General features: G+C 53.9%; 1 protein-coding gene across 2 annotated transcripts in view; it reads left to right on the plus strand.

Moving 5' to 3' along the window:
* The window catches only part of TNIP1 (TNFAIP3 interacting protein 1), a 43,662-nt gene extending 22,291 nt beyond the window's left edge, over window positions 1-21,371 (plus strand). The window contains exons 7-18 of one of the 2 annotated variants that reach the window (XM_080803334.1): window positions 3,017-3,111; window positions 4,834-4,954; window positions 8,689-8,778; window positions 10,484-10,549; window positions 10,708-10,839; window positions 12,995-13,123; window positions 15,027-15,158; window positions 16,800-16,925; window positions 17,395-17,460; window positions 17,958-18,149; window positions 19,003-19,093; window positions 20,597-21,371. In XM_080803334.1, coding sequence (XP_080659460.1) covers window positions 3,017-3,111; window positions 4,834-4,954; window positions 8,689-8,778; window positions 10,484-10,549; window positions 10,708-10,839; window positions 12,995-13,123; window positions 15,027-15,158; window positions 16,800-16,925; window positions 17,395-17,460; window positions 17,958-18,149; window positions 19,003-19,093; window positions 20,597-20,631 — 1,275 coding nt within the window. In that variant the 3' untranslated portion in view covers window positions 20,632-21,371. The remainder of the gene's footprint in view (window positions 1-3,016; window positions 3,112-4,833; window positions 4,955-8,688; window positions 8,779-10,483; window positions 10,550-10,707; window positions 10,840-12,994; window positions 13,124-15,026; window positions 15,159-16,799; window positions 16,926-17,394; window positions 17,461-17,957; window positions 18,150-19,002; window positions 19,094-20,596) is intronic. The other variant, XM_080803335.1, reaches the window with a different exon arrangement.
* The last annotated feature ends 203 nt before the right edge of the window (window positions 21,372-21,574 follow it).

Raw genomic sequence — 21,574 nt, forward strand, 5'->3', positions numbered from 1 at the left:
ACTTATCCTCTCTGTCCTGCACTGTCCCTCTCCATAACACGGAGTCTGGAATGCCTCCCTCGTGGGATTGCTGTCCTGATGGAGCACCCGGGGCAGCCTCAGACACAGCATGTGGTCACTGTTAGGGTTTCGTGGGGCTCGGTCATCTGTACCAGGCTGGGGATCTTAGCCTCAAAGGCCTGGGGCAGAGAAGGATTCCCAGATGGTGAAACTGAGGCACTAAGGGGACCCGAGGCCTCCTTCCTGCCTTCATGCCAGTCACTGTTCAGTCACTCATCTGCGGTCTCATTGATGTCAGCAGACATTCAAGATGCTCCAATTGCTGTGGGCGGTGGGGAGAGGGAGTCTGCTGTGTGTGACCTTGGGAAGGGCTGGGCTGACAAGAGCAGGGGTGGCGTCAAGGCTGGAGACAGGTGTGAGGACAACGGTGAGGGGCAGAGGACCCCAGGGAGAACGCAGGACTCCCATCCCCCCATGAGGGAGGCGTGTGTTGAGGGGAGTGACCAGAGCACACCGTGAGGGTCTCGGTGGGGAGGGAGGGAGGCCCAGGCTGAGGGTGAGGTCTTTCCGCCATCACAGAGGCTTAGTGGTGTCTAGGCCGAGCTCCGGGGAGGTGAACGTGGTGCGCTGTGTGCAGTGGGATCCCGAGTGCCGACGTTTTGGCTTTGAAATGGGGATTGATACCAGGCCTCATAAGAGAGGGTGCTGCCAATCTCTAGTATTTTTTAATGTATCGAGCTCTTGTGTGTTGCCTTCTTGGCTCTTAGTCATAGTTGGTACTAATTTTATTTTATTCGGTGGCTTACCCACTTTGTGTTTGATTTTGTTGCCTTGCACTCCCTGCTGGACTGTAAGCCTCCTATGGCAGGGCAGGTCCTTACCTGGCACGGTCACTGCTGTGTCCCAGGGTCCAGCATGTAGCAGGTGTTTCATGCACATTTTTGAGTGAGTGAGTTAGTGATCAAATGACCTCAGAGGTCTGCTCTTTTGGCCCCTTCGATGGAAGGTGATGACCTTGGTGACATCCTCCGTTGGCTGTTCTGTGCCCAAGGCATTTGCCCAAAGACTCAGAGGAAGCAGCCCTCTGGACTGGCAGGTAGACAGCACACAAGTCCTTGTCCCGGCCTTCCCTTCGTGACCAGAAGCAGGATACTCTGTTCCCGCCCAGGGCCATGGCATACTGGGCATTTGCCTAGCCTGTGGGTGGAGGCACATTAATCCGGTTTCTCCTCATTTATTCATTGATTTGTTTCTTGGTTCACTCCACAAACACTGTCAAAGGCAGGTATGGTGCAAGGCTTCTGCTAGGCACTGGAACCGGTCAGGGTAGTCTTCCGCCCCCTCGGCCTCGGATCCCTTGTGTCCTGCCAGCCTGCCAGTTTCCAGGCTGTCTCCTCCACGCAGCCTTCCCAGGTCTCCCCTGTGTTAGTCAGAAAGGGCTAGGTTTTGCCGTGGAAACAGACAACTCTGAAGTCTCCCTGGTTACCGTACAGGTTTCCCACAGATCCTGTGGGGCAGCAGCTTGTTTTCGCTCCTCAGTTACTGAGAGGCCCAGGCTGACAGACACCCCAGCATTGCATGCCCTTTGGGCTGTGAGGCAGCCCCAGCCACCGGGGAGAGAGACCAGAGGATTGTGCTTGGGCCAGCCCAGAAGCGAACACACGTCGCTGCTCCTCACTTGCATGGGCCAGGAGTAGGCAGGTGATGGCAGAGAGCCCGGGACTTGGAAACGGAAGGGAGCAGGTGGTAGGCTGTGATCATCACCAGCTGTGCGCCAGCCCAGCTACAGGCCTTCCCTCCCCTCTCTGTGCAGGGGGCAGGGGGTGGGGGGACGCCCCAGTTTCCATCTGTCACATGGAGTGGAATCCCAGTGGTGATTCTTAGCAGCTGTGCAACCTCATGCAAATCACTTCACCTGCACCAGCCGGGCTTTTAAAATGGAGATGAGTTCAGTAGCTTTGGGGGAGCCGTGGGGCTCCCACGAGGCAGGGAGTGGAAGAGCACCCGGGCCGTGGACCTGATGCGTACTAGGTGCTCACTAAGTATGTGTCTAAAGAGTGAGCACCTCCTTATGGACATGCACATCACACACCCCCCACCCTCCAGGTCTGTCCTTCCATCTTCCATGCCCCACCCCCCACCTCCCAGCAGGAGTCCTCAGATAGCATGGGGGACCGGCCAGCCCCAGAGGGTCTTGTTTGTAAAGGAGTCAGAGGAGGAACCGCTGTCCCCATGTGGAGAGGAGGGAGCTGTGTCTCTGAAGTGAAGCAAGCCCGAGCAGCACCTGAGACCCTGCTGAGGTCTCGAGCAAATGCCCTCTCTCACGGGCCTGGGACACCACTCCTCACTTGTTCGTTCCTTCACTGGGCCGCTCAGTCATGTGGTCGGGCATTCCCTCAGCAGAGTTGGCTGTGCTAGGTCCTGAGCTGGGCTGGGGGTTTGACGGCGGACGGGAGAGTGGGGAGGGCCTCCCGGGCCCCCGGGTGCTCACAGACTGTGGCTCTTTGGCTGTCCTTGTCGCAGGTCCTAAGCAGGGTGACAGCAGGGGCTGTGAGCAAGGATAAAGGCAGTGACCTCACTCCCCCAAGGTGTGAGAGTCAGGGAGGACTTCTCTGACGAAGGGACAGGGATGTTTAGGCTAAGAGCTGAAGCAGGAGTAAAAGTTAGCCGGGGAAGGGCTGGTGAGGAAGAGTGTTCTGTGCTGTGGGAACAGCAGTAGAAGAGGAGGAGGAATGGAGCTCTCTGCCTAGCAAGACCCGAAGGGCCTGTGGCTGATTCTTGGCCACGCATGCTCATGGCTGGCTCCCGAGGGAGAGGACGCGTAGAGGAGCCAGTGTGGGCCTAGCGCCTGGATTCCCAGCCGTCCTGAGAGGGGCTTGTTGAGGCAATGCAAAGGGGATCGTGTGTTGGGACCTGGTGTGGCTGTGACCCTCCCTTGGCCTCCATTGTCAGCCTGCACTTGGGAGGCACCCCTGCCCTCACCTTGCCCCCCCCCGTCTACCTCTCTGCCTTGCAGACCCTGTGTGAGCAGCTTCGGAAGGAGAACGAGGCCCTGAAGGCCAAGCTGGACAAGGGCCTGGAACAGCGGGATCAGGCTGCTGAGAGGCTGCGGTAAGTCCTGGCTCCTCAGGAGCGAGGTGTCAGACGGGGCAGGAGGAGAGGGTAGGGCCTGGCATTGATTTTTCTGGGCTGTGGGCTGAGGACTCTGAGGCTTTTGATGTCGGGTCTCCTGGTGCTTCTCCTTGGGTGCCCTCTCTGGCCCTTTTAATACTGTTCTCAAGGGCCTTGAGAGCTTCAGAAGAAGGTATGCACAAATTGTGCTCCTTGGGAACTTGCCCCCTTGGCCTGTTAACAGCAGCCGACCTGCTGTTGGGACAGCTGGGAGAGGGCTCAGGACTTTGCTGCCCTCTGCTGGTCACCATCATGTCCTGCCATTTTCCTGCCTACCGTCAGGGGTCCCTCATTTGCCTCCTGGCTTTCCATTGTGCCTCAGGGTCACTGCGGGTCAGGGAGAGTTCCCACTCACAGCCCTCCCTCCTCAGCTGAGCTCCTGATGCAGTGGATGTAAGGCAGGCCTAGGCATTTTCCCGAGGACCTCTGGGATTACGATGTGGGTAGACCCAGGATCACACTTGAGAAACAGTGCTCTTGACTGTCAGAGTTTGAAGGGCCCTTTGAGGTTACGCAGGTCAGACCCCGCATTGTGCAGAGGGGAGACTGGGGCCCAGGGAGTGCAACAGGTAACTACTGAGTCCCTGTGCCATTTTGAGTGAGTCCCTGGCCGAAGACTTGGAGGTTTTAGAGCCATAATGACTCCATCCATGGATCTGAGATCCCAGGTGGAGGAAAGACTCAGGGCTAGAAGGTGAGAGTACAAGTCCCTGCTGTGTGACCTGTGGAAAGCCACTTTATTTCTCTGTTTTTCTGTTATTACATGGAAGCTTAGTTGGCAAATACAATGTAAATATTTTCCCTATTTTAGTCATACCTGAACTCACGTCAACACTTTCTATTATGTTATATGTTACCTACCTTCTCGATTTAAGAATTTGCTTTGATTTGAATCATGTTTTTACTGAAAATTATGATTAAAAAAAAGCTTTCCAATAACAGAATAAATAAAACCTGGAGTTAATAGAAAACCGCATTCCCTATGAATAGAAGACAAGCCCAACAAGCAGAATATGGACATAAAATACAGCAGAAAATGGACATTGGGGAGGGTATGGGCTATGATGAGTGCTGTGAAATGTGTAAACCTGACGATTCACAGACCTGTACCCCTGGGGATAAAAATACATTATATGTTTATTAAAATAAAAAAATTAAAAAAAAAAAGAAAGAAATACAGCAGACATGGAAGGGTGTTACTAAGTTCTGGCAAAGTGCCATGGCCCTCGGGTGGCTCTGAGCCTGAAGCCTGCCCCTTCCTGCGAATAAGGCAGACCAGCACATCCTGGAGGAGAGCTCCAGACCTGTTGGCCTCAGCTGAGCATGTTCCCTGCTCTACATAGGAGGTTTGAAGCCAACTGGAAAGAGTGTAACTTGCTCCATGGAGTGTGATCAGAGTCGTTTAATGAAGGTTTTGGGTGACATCCTGGAGATGTCATGTGTGCAGAGCCCCCACCATTGGGAAACCCTGCTGTTGATGACCAGAGACTTCTAGAGAAGCCCAGATTGCCAGTAAAGGGGCCTAGGGATTCCTTCTTTGGTTTGGGGTCCCACCTTCTCCTCCAGGACTTAGCTACGCTTCAGAAGAATAGTATGTCCGAGAACCCCGGCCTCCTTAACGCAGGGCCAGCAACGTGACCTCTGTGTTTGCCTCTGACCCAGGGAGGAAAACCTGGAGCTCAAGAAGTTGTTGATGAGCTGCGGCAAAGAGGACGCCTGTGGGCAGCCAGGCTCACCAAAGACGGAAGGCGTAGGCAAGAAGGGGGTGGCCGGACACCAGCAGGTATGTGCCCAGAAACTCCTTCCACGGCATCCTCGATCATCAGGGCTTGGCCTCTGCAGCCACCTCCCGTGGCAGTGAGCTCCCCACCTCCTGCCGCAGCCAGCGTCCCTGGGTCAAGGTTCTCGTTAGATGGCATCTCCTCAGCTCAGCTTGACAGTCCATACTTGTGGAGCTTCCACTCCTCGGCCCTCATTCAGGATCCCATCCCCTGGCATACACACTCGGGCTGCTGGCCGTGACCCTGCCTCGGTGGCCCCCACAGGCCATCTCTTCTCCAGGCCGAGTAGCTCCAGTTCCTTTGGCCACTGCTCACGGAGAGTGGTGTCGAGTCCTTCGCTCAGTCTGGGCACATTCCCTAAACATGGTCCCATTTGTGAAGGTCTCTGATGGGTGGGTCTCAAAAGTCAGTTTAACGTCTCAGATATTCCTGGCAAAATGGGGTGTTGGGTTGAGAAAGCTCCTCAGGGGACCCAGGTGAGCTCCTGGGATTGTGTCCTGGGACCTCTGACCTGGAGAGAACTGGGGGTTAGCTGACATTGCCATGGCCTGGCCCCCCTTCCCATGGCCGCTCCCAGCTGTGGCTCACATCCAGTTCCCACGCAGGAGCTGGCTCTCCTCCCTTGCCTGCTCTGTGCCTTTCTCCCTTCCCACAGAGCTGAGTCTCAGCTTTTTCCTGACACGTTTTCCCCTTTTAATGGGGCTTAATGGCTGCATAGCAGGACTCAACATCTTTAACAAACCCCACACCTATGTAATAGCAGTAATTATCTTAATAACTTAATACCTTGTTACTATGTGGCAATGTGGAACTCACCGGGGACTTGCAAATCTGTCATCCTATTTGGATCTCCACTCCACACGTATGCTAGGCAGGGCCGGGATGATGACTCCATGACAGCCTTGGCAGGAGGTGTGGAAAGGTCACATGACTTCCTGTCACCAAGCTCCCTGCGTCACCTGCTAGCAAGGCTGACCAGCAGGGCAGCAGAGACGCACGCTAATAAATGGCAAACTCCAGCCCATGACGCCCCTCCCCTCCTCCATTCACCCCTCAGGGCAGAGCCCGCCTGGGCTGTCCTTTTGTGGAAGTGACCAATGGAACCCCCCTGAGCCACCGTGGTGTGGGATTCCGTGGGGGCCACTTCACTTTCCCCAGCCCTTCGGTGTCAACTCATGTCGCTCGACTCCCTGGATGTCCAGCTCTTAGCATCCTGCCGGGGAGGAAGGTCCCGTGGGGGACGTGTGTTAGAGGCAGTGGCCCCTAGAGCCCCATGTGGCTTGAGCGCTCACCCACCTCTTGCCAGCACAGCCACCTTGGATGAGTTACACAAACCAAATGCGTGGCTTCAGCTTCTTCTTTTGTAAAATGGAAGCGATAACACTGGCCTCAGAGGATGGTGGGAGGATTCGGTGGTGTGATACCTGCGAAGTAGGTTTAGCGCCCGGAGCGTATGGTAACCCTATTGCTTCTCATGGCAGCTTTGGTGCCGGCAGCCAGGCAGGCTGACCTTTCTCTTCTTCGTGGAGGTTAAGGGTGTACCCCCGGGAGCCCCCATCCTTTCTTCCTCCTTGCCCTGTAAGGAGGCAGCGGGCTTCTAGGGGCAGGCCCAGCTCTTGCCTTCCTTAAAGGCCAGGGTCTCTGGAGGGCTCCTCCAGCCCACTCCCCTTCCTCGCTCGTTCTGTGGTGTGCTGACAGGCCTCAGCCTGCAGGGGGCACTGGAGCCTCACGAATGCTGCCCTCAGGGCTCAGGCCCGCCCACTCCCACCCAAGCCCTGGGGGAAATGCAGGGGGTTGGGGGACCAGGGGTTAGAGAGAATGTGGGCAGTGACCCCAGGACAAATGCTGACAAGCCTGCAGGATATCAGAGGTTGGGGCCTTCAGAGCCCACCTTGTTTGGTCTCCTAGGACAGGGAGCCAGCATTCTACTGGCCGCCTCCTAAGCTGATTTCGCTCTTTCACCTGAAGGTCTCCTAGTTCCAAGAAAATTTTTTCAAACTTTATTTTGAGATAACTTTAGATTTACAGAAGAGTTGCAAAAGTAGTCCAGAGACTTCCCGTACCCCCTTGACAAGTTACATAACTGAGGTTCAATGGTCGAAACTAGAAAATAAACAGCGCTATTAACTAAAACTATAGACTTTGTTCAGATTTCGCTGGTTTCTCACTTGCATCCTCCTCCAGCACTTTCTGTCTGGGCATCACCAGTCCGGGACCCCACATTTCCTTAGATTCTTCCAGTCTGCGAACTGTCCCAGCCGCGTCTTGTCTTTCACGAGCTTGACACGTGGGAGTTCTACCGGCCGGTGATTTGGCCGGTGATTTTGTAGCGTGTCCTTCAGTGTGGGTCTAACTGGTGTTCCCTCATGATCAGATGAAGGGTGTGCCCTTGAACTTGGACAAGAGCACAGTAGGAGTGACGCCATGCACTTCCTGGTGCATCCCGGCAAGGGTACATGACGTCACTGTGTCTTATCACCGTCCACACTGATTGCTGGCTAAGGGGGTATGTGGCAGTTTCTCTGTAATAAAGGAACCAATTTTCCCCTTGTGGTTAATAAATGCAGAGATAATAAATGCAGAGATCATGACTGTAGTAGATTTTTAATTTCCCTCGCTCCTTCTCTATTTAGTAATTGGAATTCTTCTGTAAGGGAGAGTTAGCCCTCCTCTCCCACTTACTTATTTATTCAGCTAGTCTTTTCTACCAGTTATGGTCTCAAGGATATTTATTTTATTCTTTGGGTCATCATCTACTACGACCATGATCTATATTTTTGTTCAAATATTTTGTTCAAATATTTTATTCAAATATTTTGTTCAAATTGTTCAAATTGTTCCAGCTGAGGCCAGAGGAAGCTCTTCAGGTTGTCTCCTGTGCCCATGAGACATGCCTTGCTTCTTCAGATTATTATTGAGCACTTTCTTACTTTTTCTTTTAAAGATTAGTTTATTTTAGAGATGAGGGGGAAGGGGCAGAGGGAGAGAACCTCAGCAAGCTTCATAGCCAGTGCAGAGCCCGGCGTGGAGCTTGATCTCACAACCCCGAGATCATGACCTGAGCCAAAGCCAAGTGTCAGACGTCTAACTGATGGAGCCACTCAGGCGCCCCAGCGCTTTCTTACTTCCTGGCACAAATTGTTCCCAACTCTGCTTCTGTTTTACCTGCCCCTGGAATCAACAATCCTTCTCTAAGGAGCCCTGCCTCTTTTTGTTGGAGAATAGCATTTAGAAACAAAGATCTGGGCACGGGGTGTGCTCACTGCTCCTGGAATGTCACTGGGTTAGGCTCTCTCAAAGGACAGAGCTAGGAAGCACACGTACACGTACTCATCACACATACGCATCTTTATGCCATATCTTTCTTAACAGGTTTGTAATAAACATTTTATAAATTGCTTTTTAAAAAAGCCATAACTCTTACTTTCTAGGTGAAGGATTTTTGGTTGATGTTGGGTGGGGGATGGTGGCAGTGCCTTATAGAATCTGAGCAGGGGAAGAAGTGGCCATGTGAAGGGGAGCAGAGAGCAGGAAGGCAGGAGGGCAAGGGAGGAGGAATAATGATCTGGATAGACTTTCCAGAGCAGGCTTAGTCATGGCTGGGATGTAGAGTGGTATCCTGGGTGGTGGGCAGATTAGAGAAGTGGGAGAGTGAGGCCTGGGTCCCTGGGTAAAGGCCCTCAAGGAGGCTTGTTCTTTGAGGCTTTGCTGAGGGTCCTTCTGTGGTTCTCCCCAGGCTTGTGCGGCAGCAGGGAAGAGCCCAGAGGTGGGGGCCTTGGGTGCAGCTGAGAAGAAGGTAAAGATGCTGGAGCAGCAGCGCACTGAGGTAGGTGGCGAGGGTATGGTGGAATTCAGGGAAGACCCTCCTTCCCTCCTGGGCCTGGCAGGACAAAGGTCCTCCCTGGCCCCCTGTGTCCTCCTAGGTCACCATGGTGAGTTGCCGTGGTGACTACAGAACCATCTGCTCATGGGAGAGAGACCTGCCACCTCATTCTGGGCTCTTGTTTCTTAATCAGTTCCCCTGCCTACAAGGGTCAATCAGAAGACGTGGCATTTGGGGCCTGACCTAAAATTGTTGGAAGGGGGATAGTTTAGGAAGGCTCCTCTGGCACACCCTGGATGGTGGAAGGTAGGCGGGTGGCAGCATCAGGGGTGGGGAGCCCAGAGCTCCTTTGTCACCATGCTGCTGGGTCAGGGAGGGACTGTCACAGAAGGAGAGGATCTGATGCCTTCTCACAGCACTGCTTCTCACCAGCTGGAATTCTCCAGAATTGATGCTATGCCCATGTGCCCCCACCATCTCCCACCCCAGGCCAGTGTTTCCAGACTGGAGGTGGAAGCCCAGTCCTGTCTGTAGGCTTCGCCATTCACCCCCTACCCCCACAGCTCAGGTTTTCCTCTGGATTCCTGGGCCTTGCTGCCCTCCCTGGGCCTCCAGCCTGGGAGCAGGTCAGGCCTCCATCAGTCTTCTGCTTACATGTGTATCAGTTTTAGTTTTCTCTTGGTTTTGCTGTAAGGTCTTCGTTCTGATGACAAAAGTAATACAATGCTCATTAGAGAAATACTGAGAATCTCTCCACCTAGAGATGCCCACAAATTGGCAACAGTCCTGAGTTTTATTATGTACTTAACTAATGCATAATCTGTTTTTTTTAAATAAGCAGAAAAAATTATATTCTCCATACTGCATGATTGCAGATTACAGGTTTTTCTTTTCTCCTCCAAAATCAGCTATATCTTTGAGGGTCATTGTTTATTTATCAGACATACACTATATTTCTTTACTTTTGAAATACTCTTCATCGTATGTTAATGTATCTGAAATGGGGATAGCTTTTCCTATTGTTTTATGTATTTTACGGTGTAGGATTGTTTTTCTTCCCTGAGGAAGTGGTATGTCACGGAGGGCAAATAATTCGGGTTGTCCTAGAAATGTACCAGTGTATTAGGGGCCTGATTTTCTTACTAACTGCACAGCTTCTCATTTTCGGTTTCTAGTATAATTTTCTTAACCCACGTCCTACGCGTCAGTAGTCCTCTAGATTTTGCCGTCACGCAGACGTTGCTGAGACGGCCGGCCTGGCACTGGGTACTTACACACACTGGTGCGAGGGCTCCTTCAGGTTTCCTTTTCAGACACCAGCAATGAGTTAAGGAAAACGAAAATGGGAAGCTTTCATACGCAACCCCAGGTTGCACGTGTGTTGTGTAACCGTACTCCAAAATTACATAATTTTACATAAATCACATAAATTTGTGTAAATTACATAAAGTTTACTCCAAAATTACGTAATTTTACTGCTCCTTTGGTGTTAGTCTTGCTTCCCTGGTGAAGATAAAATATAGCGCTTGATAAAGGTTCCTCCTTGGGGAACATGGAGTCTTCGAGAAGGGGAGGGATCGAGGCAGAGCATCCGTGACCACCGTTCTCCCACACACACTGCACGCACTGTGACAGCCAGTCTGTGTGCAGTTGTCCCTCTTTGTGCCTTCGCTGCCTATCTCCTGCTAACCCCAGTCTCTCCCCACAGCTGCTCGAAGTGAACAAGCAGTGGGACCAGCATTTCCGGTCTATGAAGCAGCAGTACGAGCAGAAGGTAGTGTGGGGTGATGGGGACTCACGGCGGAGCCCCAGGTGCCTGGCTGTGCTCTCGGGACCTCCCCGGTCTCCACCCTCTGCTTCCTTCTCAGGAGCCTTGAACCTTGCAGGTTCACCCCTTCCCTCACGCACTCCTGTCTCTGCCTTTGAACCTAGATCACTGAGCTGCGCCAGAAGCTGGCGGACCTCCAGAAGCAGGTGACTGACCTGGAGGCCGAGCGAGAACAGAAGCAGCGTGACTTTGACCGAAAGCTCCTCCTGGCCAAGTCTAAGATCGAAATGGAGGAGGCAAGTTGACTGCTGGCCCTGCAGGTTCAGCTCGTGAGGCCTCTCTCCCCCACCTTAGTAGCTGAGAGCTCAGTGTAGTAAACAGACAGTGGTGGTGGGGGGGCAGAGTCGGGAGGCCTGGGGGTCCCAGCTCTGGCTCTAGCGCTAAGGGCTGTGTGGCCACAGGCAAAAGCACTTTCTTTCCCTGTACCTCAGTTTCCCATCTGAAAATTGAGGAGATTGGATTAGCTATTGCTTCCCCTGTTTTCATGTTTGCATGCAGGAGAGCTTTTTGTTTAATTAAATGATTTGTTTAATTAAAATGTTGCAGACTGGGGAACCATACAGGGAAGCATAGAGTATAAAAGAGACACATGCAGGCTGCTCGGGTGCTTGCTGGGAGTGGGTGCAGCTGAGTGTTTAGAGTAGTGACGGCTGTTTGGAGCGGGGCGGGAAGGGGGCCCTAAAATATTAGACAGAGCTCCCTTTCTTCACTGTCTAGCCGCTGTTCAGCAGAGCGTGCACTTGGCGCCGTGCTGGGCACTGAGACTCAGCGGGGAACAGATCAGCGGGTGGGGAAGAAACGGGAAACAAGTCATTACAGAAGCAAATAGGAACAAGTGTGTTCAAATATCACAGGAGAAGTTCCAGGGAGTGAGGGGAGGGCATAAAGGGGAGCCATGTCTGGTCTGAGCGGGGCCAGGAGCAGGTCCCCTGAAGAAATCTTGTCTGAGCCATCAGTGCGTGACTGATAACAGCCAAGACTTTCCAGGACCCTGGGACAGCTTAAAGAGGAAAGGCCACTGGGAACCCCAGACTCTTGGAAGTTTGTATTCAAGTCATTGTGTCTTTCCCTTCATGGGAACTGGGCACAGGCTGCTTTTACCTCACTTAAAAATGGCCATTTTCAACACGGATTGCATTTCACAGTTCCCTCTTTCAACGTGTGACCCCAGGGGCTTTATCTGAGGGTTCAGCCTGCCTCAGTGACCACCTCTTGTCTTGAATGTGTGTGTTAGGGAGGACAATGCCTGTCTATTCCCCGAGGGCAGTCACATCTGTGACTGTCTACCAGACCCCTGGCTCTTTGGCCCCTTCCCCTGGCTTACATCGATGGGTGAGACGAGTCCATGGGATGGGACAGTCCTCCCTGTTAGCTGGGAGGAGGTGGCCCTGTGTTAAGGACACATGGTGACAGAGGCCATGCTAATCCTGGAGCCCCTCAGTGGGAGCCCAGACCCTTCCCACAAGGTCTGCCCAAGGCTGCCCTCCCCGATCTCTGGCTGACCTCCCTTATTTGAAACACTTCCTTTGACTTGCAAGGGGAGAGGGAGCACCAACCAGAATTAGGAGACCTGGCTTCTAGCCCCAGCTCACTGTGTGGTGGGGTCACCTCCCCTCTCTGGACAGTCATTTCCCATCACATCAAAGGATTAGGACTTGATGCTCCCCAAAGGCCAGTCCAGCTGTGGCCCTCTGCAGTGAAGGAGTCCTGCCTGTCCCATAGTGGGTGTGGGAGCGGGGCTTGCACCTGGAAGCCCTCCCTGGTTTCTTCTCAGCTGTGGTGCCCTTTCTTTTCACCTCATAGTAGTTTGTTTCTCTGTGGAGGAACACTCTACCTTTTATGCTGCATTTATTTCTTTAAGTGTCTTCTCTCCTAGGCTCTCTCCTAGAGACTGTAAGAGTTAAGAGATCCTTTAGATAGTCTCAGTGGTTTGATCACTTCTGTGCATCACAGAAGACGCCAGTGTGAATCTGGAGGAAACTATGGCTCTAATCCCTAGAAAATTACACAGGCAAAATTTTGCATCCCATTTTGGGGCTCGCAGACCTCCTGACACCCATCCGTGGCTCGTGTGAAGAGCCCCCAACCTGTGGCAGATAGGGGAGCATAGACCAGAGAGTACTGTGACAGTGGCCAGGGTCTCAGCTCATTGGCAGGGTTGCTGGGATCAGAACCCAGAGTCTTTCACTGAACCGGGCTGCCTTTTCCTTGAGGACAGGATGTTCAGACGTTAGGGCTCTGATGCCCTGCTTGGTGTCTTCACGCGTGCACTGGGGACTGCTGAGGGAGAGGCAGAGAGGAGGCCTGGCTGACCGAGGTGCGGGGCAGGTGGGACAAGGAGTTCAGGCCTCCCAGAGGGGCACCTGCTGATCAGCCCTGTGTTCCCCGCAGACCAACAAGGAGCAGCTGACAGCAGAGGCCAAGGAGCTGCGCCAGAAGGTCAAGCACCTGCAGGATCAGCTGAGCCCACTCACGAGGCAGCGGGAATACCAGGAAAAGGAGATCCAGAGGCTCAACAAGGTGGGCGCTGTGCATCTCCTTTGGTGACCTGTTTGCTGCTCTGTCTTCCCCTCCAGCAGGGGGAGGTGCCCCTCTTCACCGGCCTGTGTGCCCCCAGCACGCGGTACAGTGTCTGGCATCAAGCCCATGCTCAGGAAACGCCTGCTGAAGGGAGGGGTGAGCAGAGGCCCCAGGGTTCCTGCCCTCGAGAATCAGGACCCAGGGAGACGGGGCATCTGGGTGGAGGCTGGATTTTAAAGCTGAGGCCTGCTGCTTTGAGCCCAGGCAAGTGGGTAGCAGTGAGACTGGCTCTGGAGCTGGTTTTAGTCCCAGCTTAGCCACTCCAGCCTCTCCCGGGCCTCTGTTTTGCCATCTGGACCCTGGATGGACACCTTCCAGCCCTGCCCACCTTCCAGCACGGGGGTTAAAGGAGCAAGCTAAAGGAGGAAGCTTTGAAGGGAAACATTCTCCGAAAGCCTGGAGTTGTCTGTGGTTCATCTTTGCCTCCTTTCTTGTTTGTCTTCCTTCCCCCCGCCTCCTGACCTTGCCCACAGCACGGGCTGGCCTGAGTTTGGCATATTTACTGGGCCCCAACCCTGCTAGGGGAGCCCTTTCTGTTTGGTTTTGGGATTTGATAAGCATTGATTTTGCCAAGTGTGGGGAACCGTGGGACCTGTTCTCAGGGAAAAGAATGACCTGTCCCAAGCTGGGGGCCTTGGGGACCTAAATCAGAGTGTGGTATTGTGCATGGTACTGGACCCTAGAGGTCACTCAGGCTGGGTCACTGCCCTCTGGGTTTCCCTGATAGCGGGAGACAGACACGTGTGGGTGACCGATGCAAGGCAAGTGACCTGCTTTGCTTGTGACCTCTGGCAAGTCTCTCCCTGTGCCTGGACCTCAGTCTTCTCATCTGAAAAATAGGCAGATGGAACAGGAGGATAGAGTGGCTCCATAACTTGCCCTTGCAGTGGCCAGGGCTCACTCTCAGCTCAGCACTTGCCATGGGTTTCTGGGAGAGTCAAGAAGACTAACCAGGGCCCAAGTCCACACTGGGGGAGGTTTTCTTCATCCCCCCACTGCCTAGGGAGGCACTGTGGGTGCTGCTAACGCATGGCGAGCAGAAGCCCCACCGCGCTGGGGGCTAAAGTCTACGTGGTGACAAGCGTGGCAGGTCCTGAGCGGGGTTCCAGAGTCCTCAAGTAACACACTAACTTTGCTGAAGGGGAACCCCATTAACAGAGCTCTTTCAAGAAGCTCTGAGCCCAGTGCTTCCGTAAAAGGAAAGGATTTTGTGAGCATGGTGGAAGAAGGGTGCTTTTCTGTTTTCAGAATGTTGTTTGGTGATGTTTCAGCCTGTTTTCAGGCTTAGAAAGACAAAATATTAAATAAGTCAAAATTAAATTCTAATGTAATCTAACTACAGAATAGCTGGGGGCAGAAAGCTCGGCTTGAGAGCCACGGGTTTGGAAAGCTAAAGAATCTGAGGGCAAGGCAAGTTGAGGACATGGAACCTTTCCCGAGGGGCTTAATATTCTCTCTAGGTCTGGGTGCTGGGAAGTGAGCTGCCCCTGCTCAGGGAAGGGGACATTCTCCCTTCTGTGTGAGGACCCCCCCCCCCCCGATTTAGCCTGCTTCTAAGTTGTGTGACTTTGGACACATCACATCACAGTTTTCTGAACCTCAGTTTTCACATCTGTCAAATGGGGGTGATGGTCATCGTCTTTTCTTCATAGGACCGTGGAGAGGATCCGACAAAATGATGTGTGTGGTATAAACAAATAGGGTAGCCCTTAGTAGATAGTACTGGTGGTGGCAGTTACTATCGTCACTCATGTCAGGAAGGTCCCTGAAGGTGACCTCTCCAACGGGGCCGGACTTCCAGGGCTTCTGCTGATGGGCCTGTCTCCTTTCTTCCCAATCCCAGGCCCTGGAGGAAGCCCTAAGCATCCAGGCCTCCCCCTCCTCTCCGCCAGCAGCATTTGGGGGCCCAGAAGGAGCTGGTGGCCTCCTACGGAAACAGGAGCTGGTCACGCAGAACGAATTGCTGAAACAGCAGGTGAGTCCAAGAAGAGGAGGTCAGATAGGAGGTGCTGAGTCTGGAGCTGGAGCATTCCTGAGGACCCGCAATGGGCTTGGAATCCCTTGGAAGCTCTAATTAGTAGTCCACATTCTGGCTGCTGGCCAGGACCCCTGTCTGGTTATAGGTTTATCCTTTCCGGCACTATGTCCCTAACTAGGTCATTCTTCTGTCCCCTTTTTGAGTTAACCGTCTCTATACCCCGGCTGTGCTATTATTTACTTAATATTTTAAAAATAAATTTTAGGGGTGCCTGGGTGGCTCAGTTAAGCATCTGCCTTCAGCTCAGATTATGATCCCAGGGTCCTGGGATCAAGCCCCACATGAGGCTCTCTGCTCAGTGGGGAGCCTGCTTCTCCTTCTCCCTCTGCCTTTCCCCTGCTTGTGCATCTGCATTCTCCCTCTATCTGTCAAATAAATAAATAAAAATCTTTTAAAAAGTAACAAATTTTAAATACATCACTTTCAATAAGTGTATTTAAAAAGGGATTTTATATCACTGCTATAAATGAAAAACACTTTATTTTTTGCTAAGCAAGAAATACAGTAAAAGAAAAACAGTTTTTTTAAAGATTTTATTTATTTATTTGACAGAGAGACGTCACAAGTAGGCAGAGAGGCAGGCAGACGGAGAAGGGAAAGCAGGCTCCCCGCTGAGCAGAGAGCCCTATGTGGAGCTCGATCCCAGGACCCTGAGACCATGACCTGAGCTGAAGGCAGAGGCTTAACCCACTGAGCCACCCAGGCACCCCAAAAAACTGTTACTAAACTCTAACTGGATACGCTTGCCTGATGAAGACTGAACTTGAGTCCCCTTTGAGGGAAGAGAAGGGAAATTCATAAGTACTGGAAAGATACTAAAGACATGCTAGCATAAATAGAGACTTGCTCCTTGAGGGGCACAGAAGGACTGAAAGGAAATTGGCAAGGCTAGGGCTGTCCCATGTGTTTCTATCTGATGCCATGCTTTGGAGCCCCCTAAACCATGTCTAACCTGGCCAGCGTCTCACTGGCCTCCCTGGGAGGTGAAAGTGTGGGCTCAGGGAGCCCACAAGGCATCATGAAGCCTTGGGAGAGTTCTGTAGATCCCCTGGGAGCCAGGAGATGACCCCCAGTCTTGCCCCCACGCTCCGGGCCCGTGGCCTCACCTCTCATGGGGGCCTTAGCAGATGAAGGGATGGAACTGGTGGGGGGCTTGTGACCCCCCCCTTTTTTTTAAGCCACGGATACCTTGTTTAAATAAAGCCCTATGGGCGCCTGGGTGGCTCAGTTGGTTGAGCGACTGCCTTCGGCTCAGGTCATGATCCCGGACTTCCAGGATCGGGTCCCACATCAGGCTCCCAGCTCTTTGGGGAGTCTGCTTCTCCCTCTGACCCTCTCCCCTCTCATGCTCTCTCTCACTCATTCTCTCTCAAATAAATAAATAAAAATTAAATAAAGCCCTATGTTGAAGCCCAGATTATGAAATAGAGGGAACCAGAAACTTCTCTGTTTGCAGGTGGGAGCCAGAGTCCTCACAATGGCTGTGAGGATGGGGTGACAGCAGCAGGAGGCCAGAGCAGTCTGAGCCCCTCCTCCCTCACCCTCCCTTTCCGTCCCCTCCCTTCCGTTCCCCTGCAGGTGAAGATCTTTGAGGAGGACTTCCAGAGGGAGCGCAGCGATCGAGAACGCATGAATGAGGAGAAGGAAGAGCTGAAGAAGCAGGTGGAGAGACTACAGGCCCAGGTCACCCTGTCCAATGCCCAGGTGAGAGCAGCTGACCAGGGAAGGGGCACCCGGCTGCCCTCACGAGGTGGGGGTGCGGCTTGGCGGGGCCCTGGTGAGACTGGAGGTCAGGATGCACGTGGTCCTTCCAGCTCTGCCTACCTCTGCAAGTCCCGTCTCCTCTCTGACCTCTGACCCCGGCCTCCATGGTTAGAGTCCCCCACTCTCTCTCAGAAATGAACTGAAGGATGTTAATAGGGACCTAGGGCAATAGGAGGCTTGTGTGAACCCTCCTGACCTCTGTACAGACCACGCACGGTGAGAAGGCCTCCCCTGCAGCCACCAGCCGGAGCTGTACTCTGCTCCATGGGGGCCTTCCTTCCCCGGGGCTGGGCCAGGAGGGCCGCTAGGAGTGCTGGCCCCCTGCCGCAGCCCGTCAGCCCGCAGGGCTGCTCGCCTGGCCGGGAAGCTCCTGGGCCAACAGTCTTCTCTCCCTCCCTTCTCCTCTCAGCTAAAAGCATTCAAAGATGAGGAGAAGACAAAAGAAGCCCTCAAACAGCAGAAGAGGAAAGCAAAGGTGAGGAGGTTTGAGGGAGGAAGCAGCACTTACCTCGTCTTACCTTATTCAGGGAGCTATAGTCTGAGGGGGGAGGCAGCATCTTCCCAGGTGTACCGCTAATTAATGAGGTAGTGCAGGTCAAGCACTTCGAACAATACTTGGTATGGAGTAGGCGCTCAGAACACATTTCATCGGTGGATATTTTGTGCCCCTGTACCAGCCTCCTGTGCACCTGTACCCAGCCACCTGTGTCCTGGTACCTAGCCACTTGTGGTCCTGTACCAGCCACTTTTTCCCTTGTACCCAGCCACCTGTGTCCCTGTACCAGCCACCTGCGCCCCTGTTCCAGCCACCAGTGTCCCGGTACAAGCCACCTGTGTCCCAGTACCCAGCCACCTGTGTCCCTATACCAGCTTTCAGAGAACTAAGATACCAAGTAGAGAAAGGACAACGAGACGGGCATCACTGGGGATGGCCTGTGACAGGCTACAGCCAGACATCAGCATTTCTTGCAGGCCTCAGCGGAGCACTACCACGTGGAGCCCCACCCAGAGCACCTGTGCGGGGCCTACCCCTACGCCTACGCGCCCATGCCAGCCATGGTGCCACACCATGGCTATGAGGACTGGTCCCAGATCCGCTACCCCCCGCCCCCCATGGCCATGGAGCACCCACCCCCACTCCCAAACTCACGCCTCTTCCACCTGGTGAGTCTGTGTCCCCCCCTCCCTTCACTCCAGGACACATGAGAGCCCCACCCATGCACTTTGCAGAGGGCAGGGTCAAGGGAGGGGGGTCTGAGACTGCATTCTTAGCTCTTGGCTGAACAGCACTGTGGTGTGCAGGCCAGAGGGCTGCGTCCAGAGCCAGGCAGGACTCCAGCCCAAAGCTACTCAGGGTCTCTCGTGTAGGACAGGAAAGGCTCAGAGGGAGGGCAGGAAGCAGACCGGGGGCTCAAGAGTTCGGGTTTGCTTTTTCGTGGAACCTGCACTTGTAACCAGGTACCAGGCCCTCAGCTATGCAGTCTCTCCTTTGCTTTCCTTCTCTTTTCCCCTTTCCAGTTTCCCTTCCACTCCCCTCCACTCCCTTCTTTCTTTCCTTTTATTTTGCTTTTCATTCTTTCTCCAAAGAGCTGCTGCCACCTGTCCCACCCTCTCCATCCTTCTGCCACGGTCCTGGTTCGGCATCCCCGCTCCCACCTGGACAATGGCAGTGCCTCCTTCCTGGCCCTCTCGTCCAGCGTCTCCTGCTCTGCCCCGTCCTTACACACGTTTTCTTGGCAGTCTACACTGGAGCAGAGGCGGGGCTTAAGAGATTGGCTTGGGGGTTGTAGAGACCTAGAACCGAAGCTTGGCCACCTTCTTGGCTAGATGTCCTTCAGCAAGTTTCTTAACCCCTCTGAGCCTGTTTCCTTACCTGTAAAATGGGGATGGCAGCCCGAGTTGTTGTAAGGATTCAGGTGCACTGGATTAGCGTGTATTGAGTGCTGTGCTGGCGTGGTAGCTGCTCTTAGGATTTTTGAGGGCGGTGATCGGCTACTAAGCCCCACTTCTGTTGCAGCCAGAATACACCTGGCGGCCGCCCTGCAGCGGGATGCGCAACCAGAGCTCCCAAGTGATGGACCCGCCCCCAGCCAGGCCTGTGGAGCCAGGTGAGAGTGGCCTTGTCCCAGGTCTCTCCTTCCCCTGGGGGGGATAACTTCTTACCTGCCAGGAATGCCCCAGTCTGGGGATGATGTCACTACCTTCTGCTCTCGGTGCAGGAGAGGCCTCATGTTCCAAAACAGGGTGGAGAGGATGGGGAGGTGACCTCAGAGCGAGGGGGTTAAAGTCATTCATTCATTCTTCCAAGTGTGGTGTCTGAATGGCAGGCGCTCTGCCGGGTGCTGGGGAAGCCACGTGGGTAGAAACAGTCGATGGTTCCTGCCCTTGAGGAGCTTACTGCCTCGTGTGGGAGGAAGAAATGAGTAAAAGGCACACACAGACATCACACAGACAGGCATTCGAGTGCACTTAGGTGCCCTGAAGGAAGGAGAGCAGATAGCAGAGGAGCCTGACCTGGGCTGGGGGCAGCGATGTTAGCAGTCGAGACCCTCAGTGCCTAAAGGACAGTAGAAGATGTCCTTGCAGAGAAATGACACGTACAAAGGCCCTGGTGGGAGGGAGGGAAGAAGGAAAGCCAACTGGAGGATTGAGAGGCGGCCAGAGAAGACTGGAGAAGCCAAGGACGAGGTGGGGAAGGAAAGCCGGGCGAGGCAAGAGCGGGGAGGTAGGCGAGGCCAGGCTCCGCGGGGACCTGCAGACAATGGCGGGGGCTGGTCTTTATCCCAAAGATGATGGGCCACCCTCAGACATGTTTAAAGTAGAGTGGCATGACAGATCAGATCTGCATTTTGAAAAGCTCCATCCGGTTATAGTGCCGGCCAGCAACAGCTGGGGACCGGAGGTCGGTTTGCTAGTCAGAGGGGGACTCCAGGGCCCCGGTGACTGCCTTTGCTTCCTGCAGGGCTCTGCAGGGCAGAGGGCACTGCCTTGCCTTGGGGGTGGGGGGGGGAGCGGGGAGCTGAGTCCTTCTCAGCACAAAGAGGTGTTTCCTGCGGGTTGTGGCTTTGCTGAGCTAGAGCTGGCTCTGCTGGGAGGTCAAGGGCCCCTCACAGAAGGTGTGTGAGCAGACACTGCAGGATGATGGGAGCCAGTGTGGTTTGGAGGAGCTGGTGGTTGGTAGGAGGCATTGGGCTGGTCGGCCGTTTTCTCCTGGTTCCTAACAGAGCCCTGAAGGTTGTGTGGAGCCCCTGGGGTGCTGCAGGGATAAGGAGCTAGTGGGCAGGGCTCTCTCCTCCCCCAGATATGCTCCCACTCTGGGATCTGGAGCCAAATGGGCTAAGCTCAAATACTTACAGATCTGGAACTTTAGGCAAATACTTAAAAATCTCTCTGCGCCCTTATTCCCTCCTCCATAAAGGAAAAATAATCTGCTGGCTTCATAGGACTGGGGAAGGACTGAACGACAAATGTACCTAATGTCCTAGCCCAGAACCTGACACTCGGCAGCCCTCAACTCTGGGATTTCCACTGTTACTTGCTGGTCCCCATAGACCTTTGAAACCTACTGTACCCCATCATTTCTAAAGTCCTCAATATTTTTCTTTATTTAGAGTCTACGAAAAATGACCATGAGAGGCCTCAGTGAGACCAGATTCTGTCACTTGGCTCCACCCCGTCTTGCAGGACCACCTGATCTCAGATGCTGAAAAACTGGAGGCCATGTTCCCTGTGTGGCCTGAGCCTTGGCTGGATAGGAGGCTGAGGGGCTCCTGGGTTGTGCCCCAGACCAGCCTAAGCTATTTCCAGACTGGAGAGGCTCCACGCAGTAGGCTTCCATTTGGCCCGTCCTTTGGAGCCACGAGGAGAAACTCACCGCCTAGCATGGACCAAGTGGAGAGAGGCCTCATCCAACTTTGACCTGCCATGCTCTGTGGAATCACTGGGGGACTTCAGTCTCAAGAGTGGGGTACAGCTGAGACCCTTCCCTTTCAAAACTTCCCCGGAAGTGGTCCCAGCCCCTCCGTGGAACATGTTCAATTCACATGTGTGTTGAATTTTTGCTTTCAAGCCCTGTAGTAACAAGACGTGCCCCATGCCCAAGCCTTCCCCACCGAGGAGCTGCAAGAAGAACGGGTTTGCTCCCAGAAGCAGAAGACAAGTGTTCTGTCACAGGGCCCTCCCACGGCAGCCTTGCCGGCGCCGTGGCAGCCTGGGATGAAGGCCACGCCAGCCACCCGTGCCGAGGGGCCCACCGTGAGGCTAGCAGACCCTCGGCCCCACATTGAAGGCTTGGGGCGCCAGAGGCCCAGATCAAGGTGGCTGGCTGGCTCTCCCTGGCCAGCTGTTTGCACGAATCTTGGACATAAATCCAAGTTGAAGATCAGTATTCTGTGATTTGTGTTTTTTTATGGCCTGGCTAGTGTTCCCTCCCCAGTTGAGAGTGCTGCTTTCTGTGCCCCATTCCCCCCCTAGTCTCGAGACGGTCACCAGGGCTCTTGGCAGATTTCCCCAGGGCTCTGCTCCGACCTCCTCCAAGGGCGGGGCACCCAGGGGCAGTGGAAGAAGTCTAGGCTGAGAGTCAGGCGACC

The sequence above is a fragment of the Martes martes genome (assembly GCF_963455335.1).
Source record: "Martes martes genome assembly, chromosome: 5".
NCBI classification, from domain to species: domain Eukaryota; kingdom Metazoa; phylum Chordata; class Mammalia; order Carnivora; family Mustelidae; genus Martes; species Martes martes.